At 37.3% G+C, this 16437-nt stretch overlaps 1 protein-coding gene across 2 annotated transcripts in view; it reads right to left on the reverse strand.

Annotated features, from left to right (window-relative positions):
- The window catches only part of acap1 (ArfGAP with coiled-coil, ankyrin repeat and PH domains 1), a 28494-nt gene extending 12882 nt beyond the window's left edge, over positions 1-15612 (reverse strand). Inside the window, exons 1-10 of one of the 2 annotated variants that reach the window (XR_013794992.1) lie at positions 15359-15587; positions 14926-15186; positions 12025-12082; positions 10554-10673; positions 9480-9533; positions 9283-9341; positions 8896-9079; positions 8200-8244; positions 7386-7481; positions 72-146 (exon numbers count right to left, since the gene is read on the reverse strand). Coding sequence is in view for 1 of the 2 variants with exons in the window: in XM_079589908.1 (XP_079446034.1) it covers positions 72-146; positions 7386-7481; positions 8200-8244; positions 8896-9079; positions 9283-9341; positions 9480-9533; positions 10554-10673; positions 12025-12082; positions 14926-14978 (744 nt within the window). In the remaining variant the exon portion in view is untranslated. Of the gene's footprint in view, positions 1-71; positions 147-7385; positions 7482-8199; positions 8245-8895; positions 9080-9282; positions 9342-9479; positions 9534-10553; positions 10674-12024; positions 12083-14925; positions 15187-15358 lie in introns of both variants that reach the window. The other variant, XM_079589908.1, reaches the window with a different exon arrangement.
- Between the last annotated feature and the right edge of the window lie 825 nt (positions 15613-16437).

Raw genomic sequence — 16437 nt, forward strand, 5'->3', positions numbered from 1 at the left:
TGTGTAGAGAAAAGATACAATGGTGCATGTGTGTGTGTGAGAGACTCGAGAGAGAGTGAGAGTCTTACTACCTTTTTCTTGACTGCACCGAGTTTCTGGTCCATGTCCCTTTTCTCTCTTGCAGAATTCAGGGCCATTTGAGTATACTAGACAAAAAGAGGAGAAATTATAGTCACATTTTATAGTTCATTCCTTTATTTGTGTCTACGTCAAAGTTACAGGAGCAATGTACAGATGAAACTCGACAAATTTGAATGTCGCGCAAAAGTTCAGTAATTCAACTTAAAAGGTGAAACTAATATATTATATCGACTCATTACATGCAAAGTGAGATATTTCAAGCCTTTATTTGTTATCATTTTGATGATTATGGCTTACAGCTTATGAAAACCTTTTCACAATATTCCTCAGTAAACAAGCTACAGTTAGTCCAAAATGCAGCCGCTAGAGTTCTTACCAGATCAAGAAAATATGATCATATAACACCAATTTTATCATCTCTACACTGGTTACCTATTAAGTTCCGTATCAATTACAAAGTATTGCTACTGACTTATAAAGCCCTAAATGGTTTAGCTCCTGTGTATTTAAGGGATCTTCTATCGCCATATAATCCATCGCGCTCTTTAAGATCGCTAAATTCGAGGCTTCTGGTCGTACCTAGGATATCTAAGTCCACTAAAGGAGGGAGGGCGTTTTCACATCTAGCTCCTAAACTCTGGAATAGCCTTCCTGATATTGTCCGAGGTTCAGACTCGCTCTCCCAGTTTAAAACTAGATTAAAGACGCATCTCTTTAGCCAAGCATTCACATGATGCATCTCATACCTTTTATACTACAGTTAAATCAGATCAAATGCATTCATGTTATGAACAGCAGCTACGCTAATTATTTCCCATCTGCCCTTTCTTGTTGTTTCTTGACGCCTGTCCCGAGATAACTCAAATAGAGTTCGTCAGCTCCAGTTCTGTATCCAGCCTCTCATGGAGACTTCAGATGCCCCAACGCCTGTGATGAGACGACTCGACGCCTGTGAAGAGACGACCCAACGCCAGCGATATGTTATGCCCTAAATTTATGATTAACTAACTGTATTTTTGTATGTACATTTCTGAAATGCATTTTCTGTAAAGCTGCTTTGAAACAATATGTATTGTGAAAAGCGCTATACAAATAAATTTGAATTGAATTGAATATTCTAATTTTGAGTTTGAAGCTGTACGCCATATAATTATCAAAATTATCACAAATAAAGGCTTGAATAATCTCACTTTGCAAGTAATGAGTCTATATAATATATTAGTTTCAACTTTTAAGTTGAATTACTGACTTTTGCACGATATTCTAATTTTTCGGGTTTGACCTGTACACCACAGTGCCTCAAATCAGTTTTTTTTCCACCATGCGGATCCGTTTTCAGATAACAAAAAAGTAAATTTTTTTTGGTGAATTTAAAATCCCTTTCACACCAAAGTGAAATGAATCAGTCTCAGGCTGAAGGAAATCCACATTCTGTACAGTAGAGGGCGCAACTCAAACCTTCAGCTGTGCTGCGTTCTGGACTGCAGAAGAATAGGATGTAGGAGAAGAAAGTTCAACACTCTTTCTCCAGCAAAGACATTGCTTAATAAAGTGAGATTAAATATATAAAGTATATTTGTGCAACCTAATTGTGTAACCTATTTATTTTGAGTAATACTGAATTTCACGATTTCTCTCAACATGGGGACAGACGAGCTGTCAGTCAATATGAATGTGAAAAAGTAACTTGCGTTACATATTTGAAAAAGTAACTCAAATATTTTGTTGTAAATTCAAAAGTAATGAGTTACTTAGTTAAAAGTAATCTGATTACATAACCCGGTACTTGTAATGCATTACCACCAACACTGGTTTTATGTAGAAATAAATCGGACTCTTTACAGATTGTTTGCTTTGTGAAAAGTAAGGTTGGAATGAAGTAAAATCAAACCAGTTCAATCATCATAACAGAAAGCTTGATTAATCCTTGACGTGACCTTTAAATAAATGTATTCTACACAGAAAGATACACAAATAATTTGTTAAAATGCATGTATTGTTAATGCAAGACAAGAAGTTCTACGATCTATTACTTTCATATGCATAAAACTAAATATTATATTATATTAAGTTATATTGTGAAATTTTCTGTGGATGTTACAATGGTTATTTATGCACGTAAATCAGCCAGGGTATCATTGTGACATGTGATAACCTCACAAAACATCAGATTTGAGCAGAAAACCAGAAACGGGTATGTGAGCGTATGGCAGATAGGACAGAAAATCCTGAAAAGATGGAAACACTTTGAGACTGAGGTTTGGACCGTTTAACTAGATCTCAGAATGGAAGTTTAATTGCATATCGCACAATCATAAACACATGCACTGAGGCTCAGCCTAAATCCCCACTGCTGTATATAGCCATTATGTGACCTTTCTTGTCAAGAGTTGTGATGATACGTCTTCTATAATTGAAGTGTATCTGGAGTGCGGCGGGTTTCTGGACCACAGTTAGTGAAGAGTCAAAGTGCACGTCACTCAGGGGCTTAAAGGATTAGTTCACTTTAAAAAAAACTTTTGCTGATAATTTACTCACCCCGATGTCATCAAAGATGTCCATGTCTTTCTTTCTTCAGTCGAAAAGAAATTAAGGTTTTTGATGAAAACATTTCTCCATATAATGGACGTCAATGGGCCCCAAACGGTTCAAGGTCCAAATGACAGAGTCAGTGCCGCTTCAAAAGGCTTTAAACGACACCAGACGATGAATAAGGGTCTTATCTAGCGAAACGTTCGGTCATTTCAAAAATAAATAAAAAAGTTTAAGTTTTATAAGCACAAACGCTCGCCTTGCTCTGTTCTGTGATGCGCGTTCGTGACGTCACGTAATACACAATTACGTTGAAAAGGTCACGCTTCTATGAAAAGTAAAAAATGTCTGTCCTGATGAAAATGTTCTTTTAGGCTTTTTAATATTACAACACCCAGGATACACACAAGAAATGGGCATTTTAAACGATAAACTGACACAAAGACATTTGAATATGTGTATATGGTCCTCCTTCCGCACATTTGTAAACACTGACTCAGTGAAGCGTGACCTTTTCAACGTAATTGCGTATTACGTGACGTCACGAACGCGCATCACAGCATTTGTGCTTATAAAACTTAAACTTTTTTATTTATTTTTGAAATGACCGAACGTTTCGCTAGATAAGACCCTTATTCATCGTCTGGTGTCGTTTAAAGCCTTTTGAAGCGGCACTGACTCTGTCATTTGGACCTTGAACCGTTTGGGGCCCATTGACGTCCATTATATGGAGAAATGTTTTCATCAAAAACCGTAATTTCTTTTCGACTGAAGAAAGAAAGACATGGACATCTTGGATGACATGGGGGTGAGTAAATTATCAGCAAAAGTTTTTTTTAAAGTGAACTAATCCTTTAACTGAATAGGAAAAGGATGTAAGATACGCTGGGACTTGCTCAGGGCCCTGACCTATTTCAAGAAGAGGTCATGAAGATCACCTCCACTTTCGCTTGTTATATTCCACGTAATTTCCTGTTCTTCCCCCCTATCTTTTCCACTCCTTGCGGTCTCAGTGCTTTTCCACTTGTCCCCAATTCTGTAACACTATACTGGTAAAAACACGTCTCGACCCCAGCCACATCTAATTTATTTAATTTGTCCCTCTACCCCGACAACGTTTCCATTTTTTAAATTTGCAATACAGTATGATGCTCTAAAGCACTTCGCTGCTATGAATAGGCTCTTGCGATCTCTCTTGACATTTGTCTTGCTCAGCTTTTCACCATTTCCTGTGCTTACAGGAAGCTACGAGCAGGTTTTGTGGTTTTCACAGGCCAGTAGAAGGTGAGTAAGTTTCCTGTCTAAAACGTCTACATTTCAACTTCATGTTTCTCAGTAACATCAAGTCATTGCTTTGTCCAGATTTTATACACAAATATATGAATCCTCAACTACTTTTAAACATCACATGAGCAGTATTTTGATCTCAGGTAACTTGTCAGTAAAAATTTAAAACGTGCAGATATTAGCAGATCTTAGACTTTGCATGTAAGTTTTAACCCCACAAACTGCGGTTGGTGTTTGTTTACATTCTTATAAAGTGTTGAGGTGTTTTTCAGGCAGTTTTACAGATCTGTGAGCACAAAAGTATGTGCCAACACACACAAACCAGTGTGTGATACAAACTGTTTCCTGTTGTTGCTCACTCTGGCAGAAAACTTCCTGTCATGATGGGCCATCATGTGATCTCTGAATTTTTTTTACTTCACAACATGATCAGTTTTATGTTTTTCTCCCTCAAACCTACTTGGTACTTCACACTTTTTCTCCCTTCCTCTCTTTTAAGTGCATTTATAATCCAAAAGCAGCTTCACATGCTTATGACATACACATCGATAGATCGATCGATTGATAGAGTTGTAATCGAAATTATTTAACCCCCATTGCAAATCAAGTTTATCTGCTAAATTTACAGACTTTCAGCTCTTTGCAATGAACGAATCAAACAAAAATATGTGAAATAGCTCCACACAACAAAAGTGGTTTCCTGAAAATGCAACTTTTAATGACTTCTGCCGTCTCAGAAGTATTCAACCCCTTTTTGGCAAGCATCTTTAGTACTTAGTAGAGCACCATTTTGCTGTTATGACCTTCTGCAAACGAGATGCATAACCAGACACCAGCTTCTGGCAGCGTTTCTGAGAAATCGTCTGAGAAATCTAAGTCATATTCTTGGGTTTGTGTGCCGCCTCAGCTTCCTCACTGACGGCATGACGTTTTCTCCTAGGATTTCCTGATACTTCAATGAATCGGGTTTCTAGCGCCAGAAGATGCAAAGCAGCCGCAGAGCATCCTCGAGCCTATGGTGCCTTCCTCCAGACATACCACTGATCCATCGGGCCGAAAAGCTTTGTTTCATCGCTTCACAGAACAGAATCCAAAAACTGTGCAGCTGAAGCCTCAGTGCCTGTTGCCACTGAGTTTTTGGTGGTCTTTTGTAGTCACTCGAGGGTTTTTCTGAACCTGCCTTCTCAGAAATCTGATTGCAGCCGTTGATAACTTCCTCTCTCTGACCCGTCCATGTAGTGTATGAGGGCTGCACGATTATGGCCAAAATGATAATCACGATTATTTTGATCAATATTGAGATCACGATTATTTATTATGGTTATTTGTTGATTTGAACCAAAAAAAATGTATTGTCACATAATTATAACTGCTTTCACATCCATATTGTGCTACATTTCCTGCTAATGTACAAATATGTGCATCAAAATAAAATAGTTCCTCTTATTCACCAAAATTCAGTGCATCTCCTTAAAGAATAAATACAAATAAATAATGTATTATTATTTTATATTGTATTTATATTAGGGCTGTCCGTTAAACGCGTTATTAACGGCGTTAACGCAAACCCATTTTAACGGCGTCAATTTTTTTATCGCGAGATTAACGCCTAGCAAACTTTTTAGTTTTTTTCACATGCTTTTGCAACAACTAGTAACGTTATTAAAACTACAACACCACACCGGATCTAGCTAGACCAGAAACAAAACAACAGGCACGCCGCACACACCTGTTTGGGATTGTGAACCGGCCAAAGAGTGGACGAGAAGCGCAGCGCCGAGCCACGTCTAGGACAACTGAGCGCGTCTAGCATATCGGACGCGCACTTTCTCAGTTTATGGCCAGCAATAAACACGCTGAATGGCGCCGCCGGTGTGTGTACACTCATAGATAATAATGTGTTCGAATTTTAAATACGAGGCGCTGCACGACGCGGCGCTTCTCGTCTGCACGTTACGTTTTGAGTGGATGAATGATGAGCACGAGACGCCGAAATGGAGGCCAGATTCTGAATGGAAAGTTTACTTTTAAAAAGTTGCCAAATGGTTCAATTGACAAGACCAAAGTGATCTGTGTGTTTTGTCGTTGTGAACTGAGCTATCATCGCAGCACGTCCAGTCTGAACTTGATGGCCAAGCACACACACAGCTGATGCGTTTCTATAACGTTACCTCGTCAGTATTTCTTTCACCCTTTTATTGATGACGGTGTTATGTGAGAGATTATTTGCTCCAAGTGAGAATGTTAGTGTGAAATTGAACACAGTATATGCCAATGTTGTTTTCAATAAAAAAAACATTTGCACAAAGCAAGCCGATCCACTTTTCCATGTTGATAAGAGGATTAAAATGAGAAAAAGTAATGGGACAAAAAACATTTAGAATAGATAAAAATGTGCGATTAATCGCGAGTTAACTATGACATTAATGCGATTAATCGCGATTAAATATTTTAATCGTTTGACAGCCCTAATTTATATTTTATATACATTGTATTTATAATTAATATTAGGATAGACTAGAGATATTATCTTCTGTTATAATTATTATTACCTATTATTACATGGATTGGTTCAATTCTAATGTAGAATGTATAGAATGTAGAACTGCTAAGTATAACACACCGTTGCCATAAAAAAAAGAGCGTTGCCATGGACACGGTGTTCTTCAACGGAAGCAATACAATCAATAAACTCCTTTTTAAATCAATATTTTGTGTCAAATTATTGATTTATTTGGTAGGTAGCCATGTAAGCGGGATTCCGATGTCGGTGAATAAAATTCAGAGTCATTGTTATTTGAAGTCTCTCGCGCACTATGGCTTGCGCGCAGACACACCCGGTCTCTCTCGCGCGCAGACACACCTGGTCTCTCTCGCGCACTATCGCTCGCGCGCAGACACACCTGGTCTCTCTCGCGCACTATCGCTCGCGCGCAGACACACTCGGTCTCTCTCGCGCGCAGACACACCTGGTCTCTCTCGCGCACTATCGCTCGTGCACAGACACACTCCCACGAATTTGATCGTGGGAACCCAAAATCGTGATCGTGATTAAAATTCGATGAATTGTGCAGCCCTATAGTGTAACCACTGTTTCTTTAACTTTGAACTTGCAAACTATGCTTCCAACAGTGTCTCTAGGAACATTTAGTTCCTTTGCTATCTTTTTGTATCCTGTTCCTTGTTTGTGAAGGGCAATGATATCTTCCTTTAACTTTTTGGACCATTCTTTTGACTTAGCCATATTTCTAACATGCCGTCAAACGTGACACTCAACAAACCTAGCCAGTTCACATATTCACATACAGTATCACATATGAGACAACACCTGTTTTGCAGATTTGTGCTGTTGTGAGGGATACTATTCAGGGAGTTGAATAATGTTTAGACTGATTGAAGTTCAATTTGGGGAAACCACTAAAAATATTTTAGACATAAAAAAAAAAAAAGACAGACAGACAGACAGACAGATAGATTATTCTCACCTCATCACTCAGCTCTTTGCGGTAGATTTCCAGTTCTGTGAGTGACTGATAGCCCTGTTGGAAGAACAGAGCCTGGGCCTCCATAAGAGAAAGCATCTGACACACATTTACACAAGAGACAAACACAAAAGCAAAAGTGATTGTAAGTTACCATTCAGTCCTGATTATCTTAAAGTGCCCCTATTATGCTTTTTCAAATATTATCTTTCATCCAGTGTGTAATATCGATGTATGTGGATGTAAAAGGTCTTCAAAGTTTTAAAGATCAAAGTGAACGACAAATAAAGTTATTGTCTCCTAAAACAAAGAATTGATTTTGAACTGTCGAACTGTCTCACTTCCTGTTACAAACCAACGTAACAATGTAACAAATTTGCATAATGGCAGTCTATGGTCTTCATTGGAATTAAAATGGTAAAACCGAAGCTATCGTTATTGTTCGTATCACTGTGTATCAAGCGTTGAGGAAGATCCGGAGCTAAAATTCAGATATGGTAATAGGCGTTCTGTTTCCGACAGCCGCTGTAAGCTGTAGACCAATCACAACAGACTGGGCCATCTGACCAATCAGAGCAGAGTAGGGGTTCAAAGGAGGAGTTTAGAGAGACTGAATCTTCGAACAAACCGTTGCAGAATCTGGGAAAAATTTGGTTTTAGGCAATTAGGCAATTTTTTTTTTTTTTTTTACCTTGGATGCATGTAAACCTATTGCAGAAGACCTCCAAAACAAAACTGGGAACCTTTTTAAAAAAGCATAATAGGGGCACTTTAATAAGATTCTTTAATAAAATACATTCGGTATTATGACACATACCGCCATAAGAATTTCAGTTTTCTTCTTGGACTCAGTGACATTAATCTAGATTAGGAAGAGAGAGAGAGAAGGCGATTTACAATGACAATAATACAGGCAAAAACAAATATCCCAAAGGAGACAATACTGAATTGAGGACACACATGTCCATGCATGAAACTAGGTGAGTGTGTTTGAGAATGAGTCTGTAAAATACAGTACCCTAAAAGTATTTAGACACAAATCATACAGTAAAAATATATGAGAATCATTAAACTAGATATAACAAACCAAATCTGCACAAAACAGGTGGTGTGTGAAATCCAAAAAGTGCCACAATGTTTTTGTCTTCCATTCTCAACAATATATTGTTTTATTAATTGAAACCTAACAATGTTTTTATAAAACATTTGCTTTAAAGGTACCGGTAAATACCACTAAGTTTGATATTTTAGTATATAATGCAAAGATATCTACACATTATAAGTGTGTCCAAATACATCGTAAGGCCATTGTATATGAAGTATGTTTGATACCATTAAATTTATTTTCAAGTCTCTGTTACACATTACATGCAATTACTGTTGTAATACCTATAAATTATGCAGAATTACATGCAACTAACCTAACCCTATAGTAAGTACATGTTCTTAATTAATATCACTCAGTACTTATAACTATAATTACACTGTGACACGGACACCTTTATGTGTGTACCTGCAGCACATAGTCCAGGGCTCCTGATCTGAAGGCTCTGCGTGCGTTCAGTAGGTTATTGCTGGCCTCTTCCACCTCGTGCTGTTTCCCGCGTGGAGCTTGAGCGTTCCTGCTCAGCGCCGTCTCCAGGTTCTCACTGCTTCGCTCGAACTCCTTCCGCAAATCCTTGAAACGCTTCACATCCCTTAGAGGGGAGATACAGAATGAGTACATTTTTGCAATCAATTCTCTCTGAAGGGCCACTGCAGAAAAATGTGTGAGATTCATGACTTACTCTTTACTCAGACTCCCAAGTTCATGCATATGTTTACAGACAGCTTCATATCATACAAAAAAAGAAAAGAAAATGTAAAAAGGTACAAAGGCAGAGGAAGAAAAAAAACTTACTCTTTCACAAAATTCTGTAGCTTCAACTTGACAGACTTTTGTGTGGTTTCAATCACGTCCTGTTTGGAGAAACACAATTCATGGAATGGGAGACGAGCCGAAAGAAAAGTGAAAACAGGAACACATCTCCAGGCAGATTGTTGGCACGTTGGTTTCTAGTAGTAACAGTAACAGTAAAAAGGAAGAACTTGACTCACCTCTTGACTACAAACGATGTCTGAAAGCTTTTTAGAAAACGTTTCTAAACACTTCTGAAAGAAAGAAACGCAGCCTCTATTACTGTATGCTTCCGTTAACTCTCAATCATTTCAACTCATGTAGCTACACAGGAACTTTCCTTTCACATTTTGCAAACACTTGCACTACCGTTCAAAAGTTTGAGGTCAGTAAGATTATCTAGAAGTCTCTAATGCTCACCAAGCCTGCGTTTAATATATACAGTAAAAATTAGGGCTGTCAAAAGATTAATCCCGATTAATCACATCCAAAATAAAAGTCTGTTTGCATAATATATGTGTGTGTACTGTGTATAATTATTATGTATAAATACACACATTCATGTATATATTTAAGAAATATTTGCATTTATATAGTATATACATTTATATAATATATGAATATGTTATATATAAATATAACACATTTTTCTTAAATATATACATGATTGTGTGTTTTTATATATATAAATAATTATACACAGTACACACACATATATTATGTAAACACAAACTTTTATTTTGGATGTGATTAATCGTGATTAATCTTTTGACAGCCCTAATAAAAATATAAACTATTTTCTATATTTTAAAAGCTGAATTTTCAGCATCATTACTCCAGTCTTCAGTGTCACATGGTCCTTTAGAAATGAATCTAATATGCTGATTTGCCATCATTAATAATAATTTCTGATTATTATCAATGTAGAAATCAGTTGTGCTGCTTTGTTAGCATTTACATTAGTATTTTTCAATTCTTTGTTTCAAATCTTAAAAGTTTCCAACCTGAGGTAAACCTCTATCGGAAAAAGTACAAATATCTTCACATCCCATATTTTACACTACACTGGAAATTGCCGTTGTTTCTCATATCGGTCAGGAATTTATCATACTGAACGTTACCGTACAGTTCTGGAATTTACAATCTTGTCGTTTCACTTCCTATACCTAAACTTAATCTACCGTCACAGGTATCGGTTAGCACATGTGGCTAACCCTGTGTGAGCTCTTGTGTACAGTAAGTAATGCTAGTTTAAAGACTGTTGATAGACTCACCTTCATAATAGGGTCGTCAGAACAGTGGTGTCCCAGCTCTTTAAGGCCATTTACAAAGCTCTTACTGTTTAGGCAATAGGAACGGCCTGCATCCAGCATAGTGTGGCACTGTTTCACCAACTATACAAACACACATTTTTTTCAGGATGTTATAATGTCATATTATTCATAACATACTAAAATAAACATTTACAAACAAAGTTTGCGATCAATTATTTAAAGAGGAGCTATTATGCCATTTTTTAAAGTCTTGATGTTGTTGTTGGGCTCTACTAGAAGAGGTTTTCATGCTTAAATGTTCAAAAAACACATTATTCTTCACATATTTGACAATGTTGCAGCACCTCTCTTCCCAGTCTGTCAGTATCGCTCTGTTTAGTTCCTGTCTCTATGAAGCCCCTCCTTATGAAAAACGCAGTGTGCTCTGATTGGTCGGCTGGATCGGTGTATCGTGATTGGTCAACCGCTTCGAGCGTGTTTCGGAAATGTCCCGCCCCTTACCATAACCTACCAGTTACAACACTACTAACGCAACTCAACCAGCCCTCGTACCCTTAATTTAGTGTATGCCTTGGGCGGGAATTATTTAAATGAGGAATATTGTGAAGTGTTCGTTCCCGGGAGAAAGTTTCAGGGAGTTCAGAAACAGTGTCACTGATATAAAGAAGAACTGCCTTTGGAGTGACTTTGTGCTTTGCAACTTTGCAGACCTTTTTTCATGCTCAAACAGCAACATTACACACTAAAGAGAGTTGTAAATGTAAAAATGCATTATAGCTCCTCTTTAACAAAGTACTATGTAGATGAATTTGTAGGTCTCTGTGGTTTGAAACCATTCAGTCTAATAAATTTAAGGGGAAATTATCTTGGATTGTGGTTAAAACCTTTTCAATTGGCAATTCCTCTTTGTAGTTCCTCTGCATAACACTATATCCCTTCACAAAAGAGAGGAACAATGACTTTGTTTTTTTAAATTGAGGATTTGAGCATTTGACAACAAGCTAAACAATAAACCCTGCAGTATTTGGGATATTATTTTATGGTGTAAGCCTCCGTTCTGATATGGTTTAAAACATTAGCAGAGTTTTTTTTTTTTTTTTAGCATTTTCTAAAGAAAATGTGAGTAGGAGTGGTGCTTGTACATGCAAAACTCGACGCCAGTACGGCAGGATGTTGCCATAAAGTTGCATGCGTTCTGAATTGTTGATTGCATGCTGGTCCAAGTCTCCATGACAATTGGGTCTCTACTTAAATATAAGCCAATGGGATATTTTTTTACAGGTTTTATCATGCGCAAGGTGAAAAAAAAGCACTTAGAAAACTAAAGTAGTAGTATAGGTCTCCTCAACAAGCCACAGGATTTGAGTTTCAATACGTGCTGCATTTAAAACTAGGGTTAGTGGTTTGTTCGTGTGTATGAGCACTAGTCATAATGATGCAGCACTAATAGTGAGTCTCAGCATTTCCTCACCTTCTCAAGTCTCGTCTCCAGTTCACTGACGTTGACCTCCACCTTCTCGATATCTGCCCTATTGAAATATAGCCAATACATTGTCACACACCGAACTCCAAAAAGAATGTAATCCCATCATTTCATCTTAATACTCATATTAACTCGACCCATTAAAAACACTACGTTTACTTTGCACAAATCATATTAACCAAGTTAAATATCATTATTTAATTCGCTAGGGCCGCGTGATAGTGTGCATTTACGTGTATTCAAATGTGTTTATGTCAATGAATGTTCACACTTATCTGCGTTGTCAGACTTTTCTTTTAACACAGATAAATAAGCCTAATAAGCTAAGCCTCTTTGTAGTAGTTTCCTGCTTTTTTCACACAGACAGACATGCATAATGCTTATGTTTGTAAATTAAAAAATGTATTACTACCATAATGTATAAACAGTAACTGAGAGAAAGATTATAAAATAAATTGACTTTTTAAAGTAAAGGCTGGAATCCACTACACAACTTTTGACCAAATTTGCCCTAATTTATAGTTTGTAGGAGTTGATGGTAGTTTCTGCAATATTATTATTGAAATGTTCAACAATATTATTGATCTGACTGCACTGACGCTGCTGTATGAGAACTGAACGAAGCTGGACGGTGACATATTTTCTGCAGAACTGCTTTATAGAGGAAATTAACTAATTTAATAATTGATGATCTTTCCAACGAACTGAATCAACACTGAACTGACTTCAGCTGAACAACAGCCGAAATGCATCATTTTTCAATTATCACTGTGAAGCTGCTTTGAAACATGTATTGTATAAAGCGCTATGGAAATAAAGGGGACTTGACTTGACTTGAGAGTCAGAGCCGGAGTAGACCAATTTCACACACAAAAAAATCGTGTAGTGTATGAAGGGCACAAAGTCCGTTTTTTTAGCTCTGGACTATGATTCTATCCAGTCGGAAAACATAAAACATGTTTGATATGTTGAGATTATTTAAGAGGACATATTGTTTTAATTTCTCAAACTTCTCCTCACATGTTATTGCGCGAGTTTAAGTGCGTTGTGTGTTCACGCCATGTAGGAATTACCGTAATTCCTACTTGTAAAAACGATCCCGTCCTCGTTGAACTTGTAATTACAACTTGTAAACTCAGAATTTGCGAAGAGCTCCCAAAGACGTTATGTACACAAAGATGGTGCACTCATATATTACTTATGAATGTGAGAAAGTGAAACGCGCAACATTACAGAAGGCATTCAAAGATGGCCGCCGAGTGAAATTACTTAAAAGGGACTTTGGTAACACGGTTTAGTTCCTGACTGTCTCTATGAAGCCATTCCTTCTGAAAAACGCAAAGTGCTCTGATTGGTCGGCTGGATCCGTGTGTTGTGATTGGTCAACTGCTTCAAGTGTGTTTGGGAAATGACACACCCTTTACCATTACCGTGAGGTACAACACTACTAAGGCAACTCAACCAGGCCTCACACCTTTATTTTCCATATGCCTTGGTCGAGAATTATTTAAAATGAGGAATATTGTGACGTGTTCGAAGTCTGAGGTCATGAACAGCTCCGAGGAGTGTGTGATGCACAGGTTTCTTCTTCTTCTCTGTAACCATTTACAAAGATGGCAAGTTAATAATGCCATGTGTTTTAAAATCTGTTCATATTTCAAAAAGTTGTGTAGTGCATTCCAGCTTTAAAGTATACTTAGAGCTTACATGGACGTGAACTCATCAAACATGTATTTGTTTCTGCAAAAATCTGTGCGTTGAAGAAAAAGTTGTAGTTTCCGCAGCAATCCAACCCCTAAAACACACTTCCTGTCTCCTGTTTATCATGTCAGTATCTCTCGTCTCACTTCCTGCTCCCCACCACTACCCATCATCTACTTAGCAACCGGAGGCAGCCGCAGCCTGAAGTAAACTAGGCCTCGAATGTGTTTATGTCAGTGGCCTTTGTACAGCTTCATGGAAACTCGTACTTTTCAGTTGCTCTCTGAAGGTCAAAAGAGTCCATGCATGACAGTACTCTTGGTGTAGACAAGTTCCACGTGTTCTCTATGTTTAGATTCGCATATGACAGATGAAAAGGGAAATTGTGTGTGTTTATGCAAGCAAATGACCTAATTTTTTAACTCACTACACCCTCTGAGTCTGCTCCCTCTGCAGACACTTAAACATGGCACTCAAACTTTCCATGCCCACTAAAACTACAGCCAAACCACAAAGAGAAAGAACTAATTATTTTCTAGACGATATATAATAGCATTATATATTCGCTTGAATGCTTAAAAATAGTGCTGACAAATCGTTTAATCGCATGTAACATAAAAGTTTGTGTGTACACATATGCATAATATATATGTACACACACACACATATGTATATATATATATATTATACACACACACACATATAGCCTATATATACACACACACACACACACACACACACACATTATATAAACACAAGTTATGTTAAATGCGATAAATCGCGATTAATCGATTTGACAGTACTAGAAACGTCCCATCACGGTCCCTCCTACTCTCCACAGCGCCACTTAATCATTATCCCATTCATTCCTTTTGTATGGACCTCAGCAAATTCTTTCCAGTGCCTTTGCAACGGCATTTCACACTGTTCTGAAAACAGTTTTAATCAAGCACGCCCGGGCCAAAACCATTCATCTGAACCCATTGACATGATCCTAGAACTACTTGGAACAAACCTGCTACGTCATACATTCTGCACATGACAGTCAAGTTTATCATTTTAATGTGCTGCACGTGACCTGTCTTTTATAAAACTATAATTTAATGGACATTCGTTATACAATTTTTTGCACCGTAGTTAAATATTTTCACAATAGTGTGTGTGTGTGTGTGTGTGTGTCTTTCTTACCTGAATCGAGGGGAGTCTTTCAGGCACTCTTCAAAGTCCAGTTTGATAGTCATTTTTGGAATCTAAAACAACACAATTGATGCGAAGAATTCTAATAATTCCACACAGTTCCTTACGTGATGTGTTCGAACAATAGAGCTCCTTTATGCAGTAAATATCCAACGCTGTGGTGTTAACAACATCAGGAATCGTTTAGAAGGGATGAATTAAACCAGTCGTTTCCATTGGATGGGTTCGGTATAAATATCAGTCGGGTGTTGCCTGAAAACAAAAAAATTAAAAAGCATCGTTTCAAAGCCGAAAACCATGTTTGTGTTTTTCAGGCAATTCACTTGAACAACGAGTCGCAGAAATGAAATAATGACAATAATTCGTCAATAACATAAATACAAAAAGGACGAGTATTGGTAAAAGAAAATTAAGCAAACCATACCTATAATTATGGCCTCATTTCTTCCTAAATTCTCAAGAGCGCGCTTTCATTCTAACGTTCCATTATGCGCGTTTCTTCCAATTATTATTAGTCCATAGATTCGTAGTTTATACATAGATGTGTGTTTCCACTCATCAACCACCATGTCCTCGTACGTTTCCCTTGTGTGTCTAAAACTTGCTCGCACTTCGCAAGAGAACTTTTTTCCGCTCTTGAATTTGTCACAGTTGGTCCAACCCCCATTCACGCGCTTTATTTCCGGGTTTCGGTGCACCAATACATTTAAAGCAAACCATGTCTGTTTTCAAATGGATTCATACTTATTTATTATGCATATGTAATGCAGAATAATATTCATGTTTGAGGTGACAAGGTCTGCAAAACGTAAAAAGATACGTTGTTTTAAGCATATAGTCATGCATTGCTTTCATATGAGCAGACAAATGAATGAGCTACTTCCACAATCCCAGTTTCAAAGCTTTTTTCAGGGTGTGTTCTCCAAAGTTTCTAACATCATGTGTCATCAAAAACGCACTGCCTTTTTTCAGTAAATCTGCTAGGAGTTTATCCATCCATACTGGTCCCTGTCAAACCTGTTGTTCAAAAGAAAGCCCCACCTGACAACAGTGAAAGAAATCAATTCAAAACCGAAAACAAGCAAAAGCTGTGAGTCAGAGATGTAACCTTAAAATAAGCCCATGCCTTACAACACTACATCTAATACACACATTCAACATTCATTTCTCTTACTGTAAATAAAGTAGTAGCAAGTCCACACGAGTCCTACACATTTAAGAATAAATGTACAAAAGTAACACAAAAAACATCACACATGCAGGCTCTAGTTGTAGTGACCTTCAACCGAAAAATACAAATAAACAAAGTGATGTACAGATGCACTCTTATATTTTTGTTTAATAATAAAAAAGTTATATTTATCACATAAAAGTGATGTAAGAAATACAGAGAAAATGGTCTTTAGTTCAAAATTACATTTAAACATTCACTATTCTATTATATTTGTTGTTGAAATTATGTTTAGAGGCAACAAAGCATAAAAGTCATTGAGAAAGTGTAAA

Source organism: Phoxinus phoxinus (assembly GCF_949152265.1).
Source record: "Phoxinus phoxinus genome assembly, chromosome: 2".
Classification (NCBI taxonomy): domain Eukaryota; kingdom Metazoa; phylum Chordata; class Actinopteri; order Cypriniformes; family Leuciscidae; genus Phoxinus; species Phoxinus phoxinus.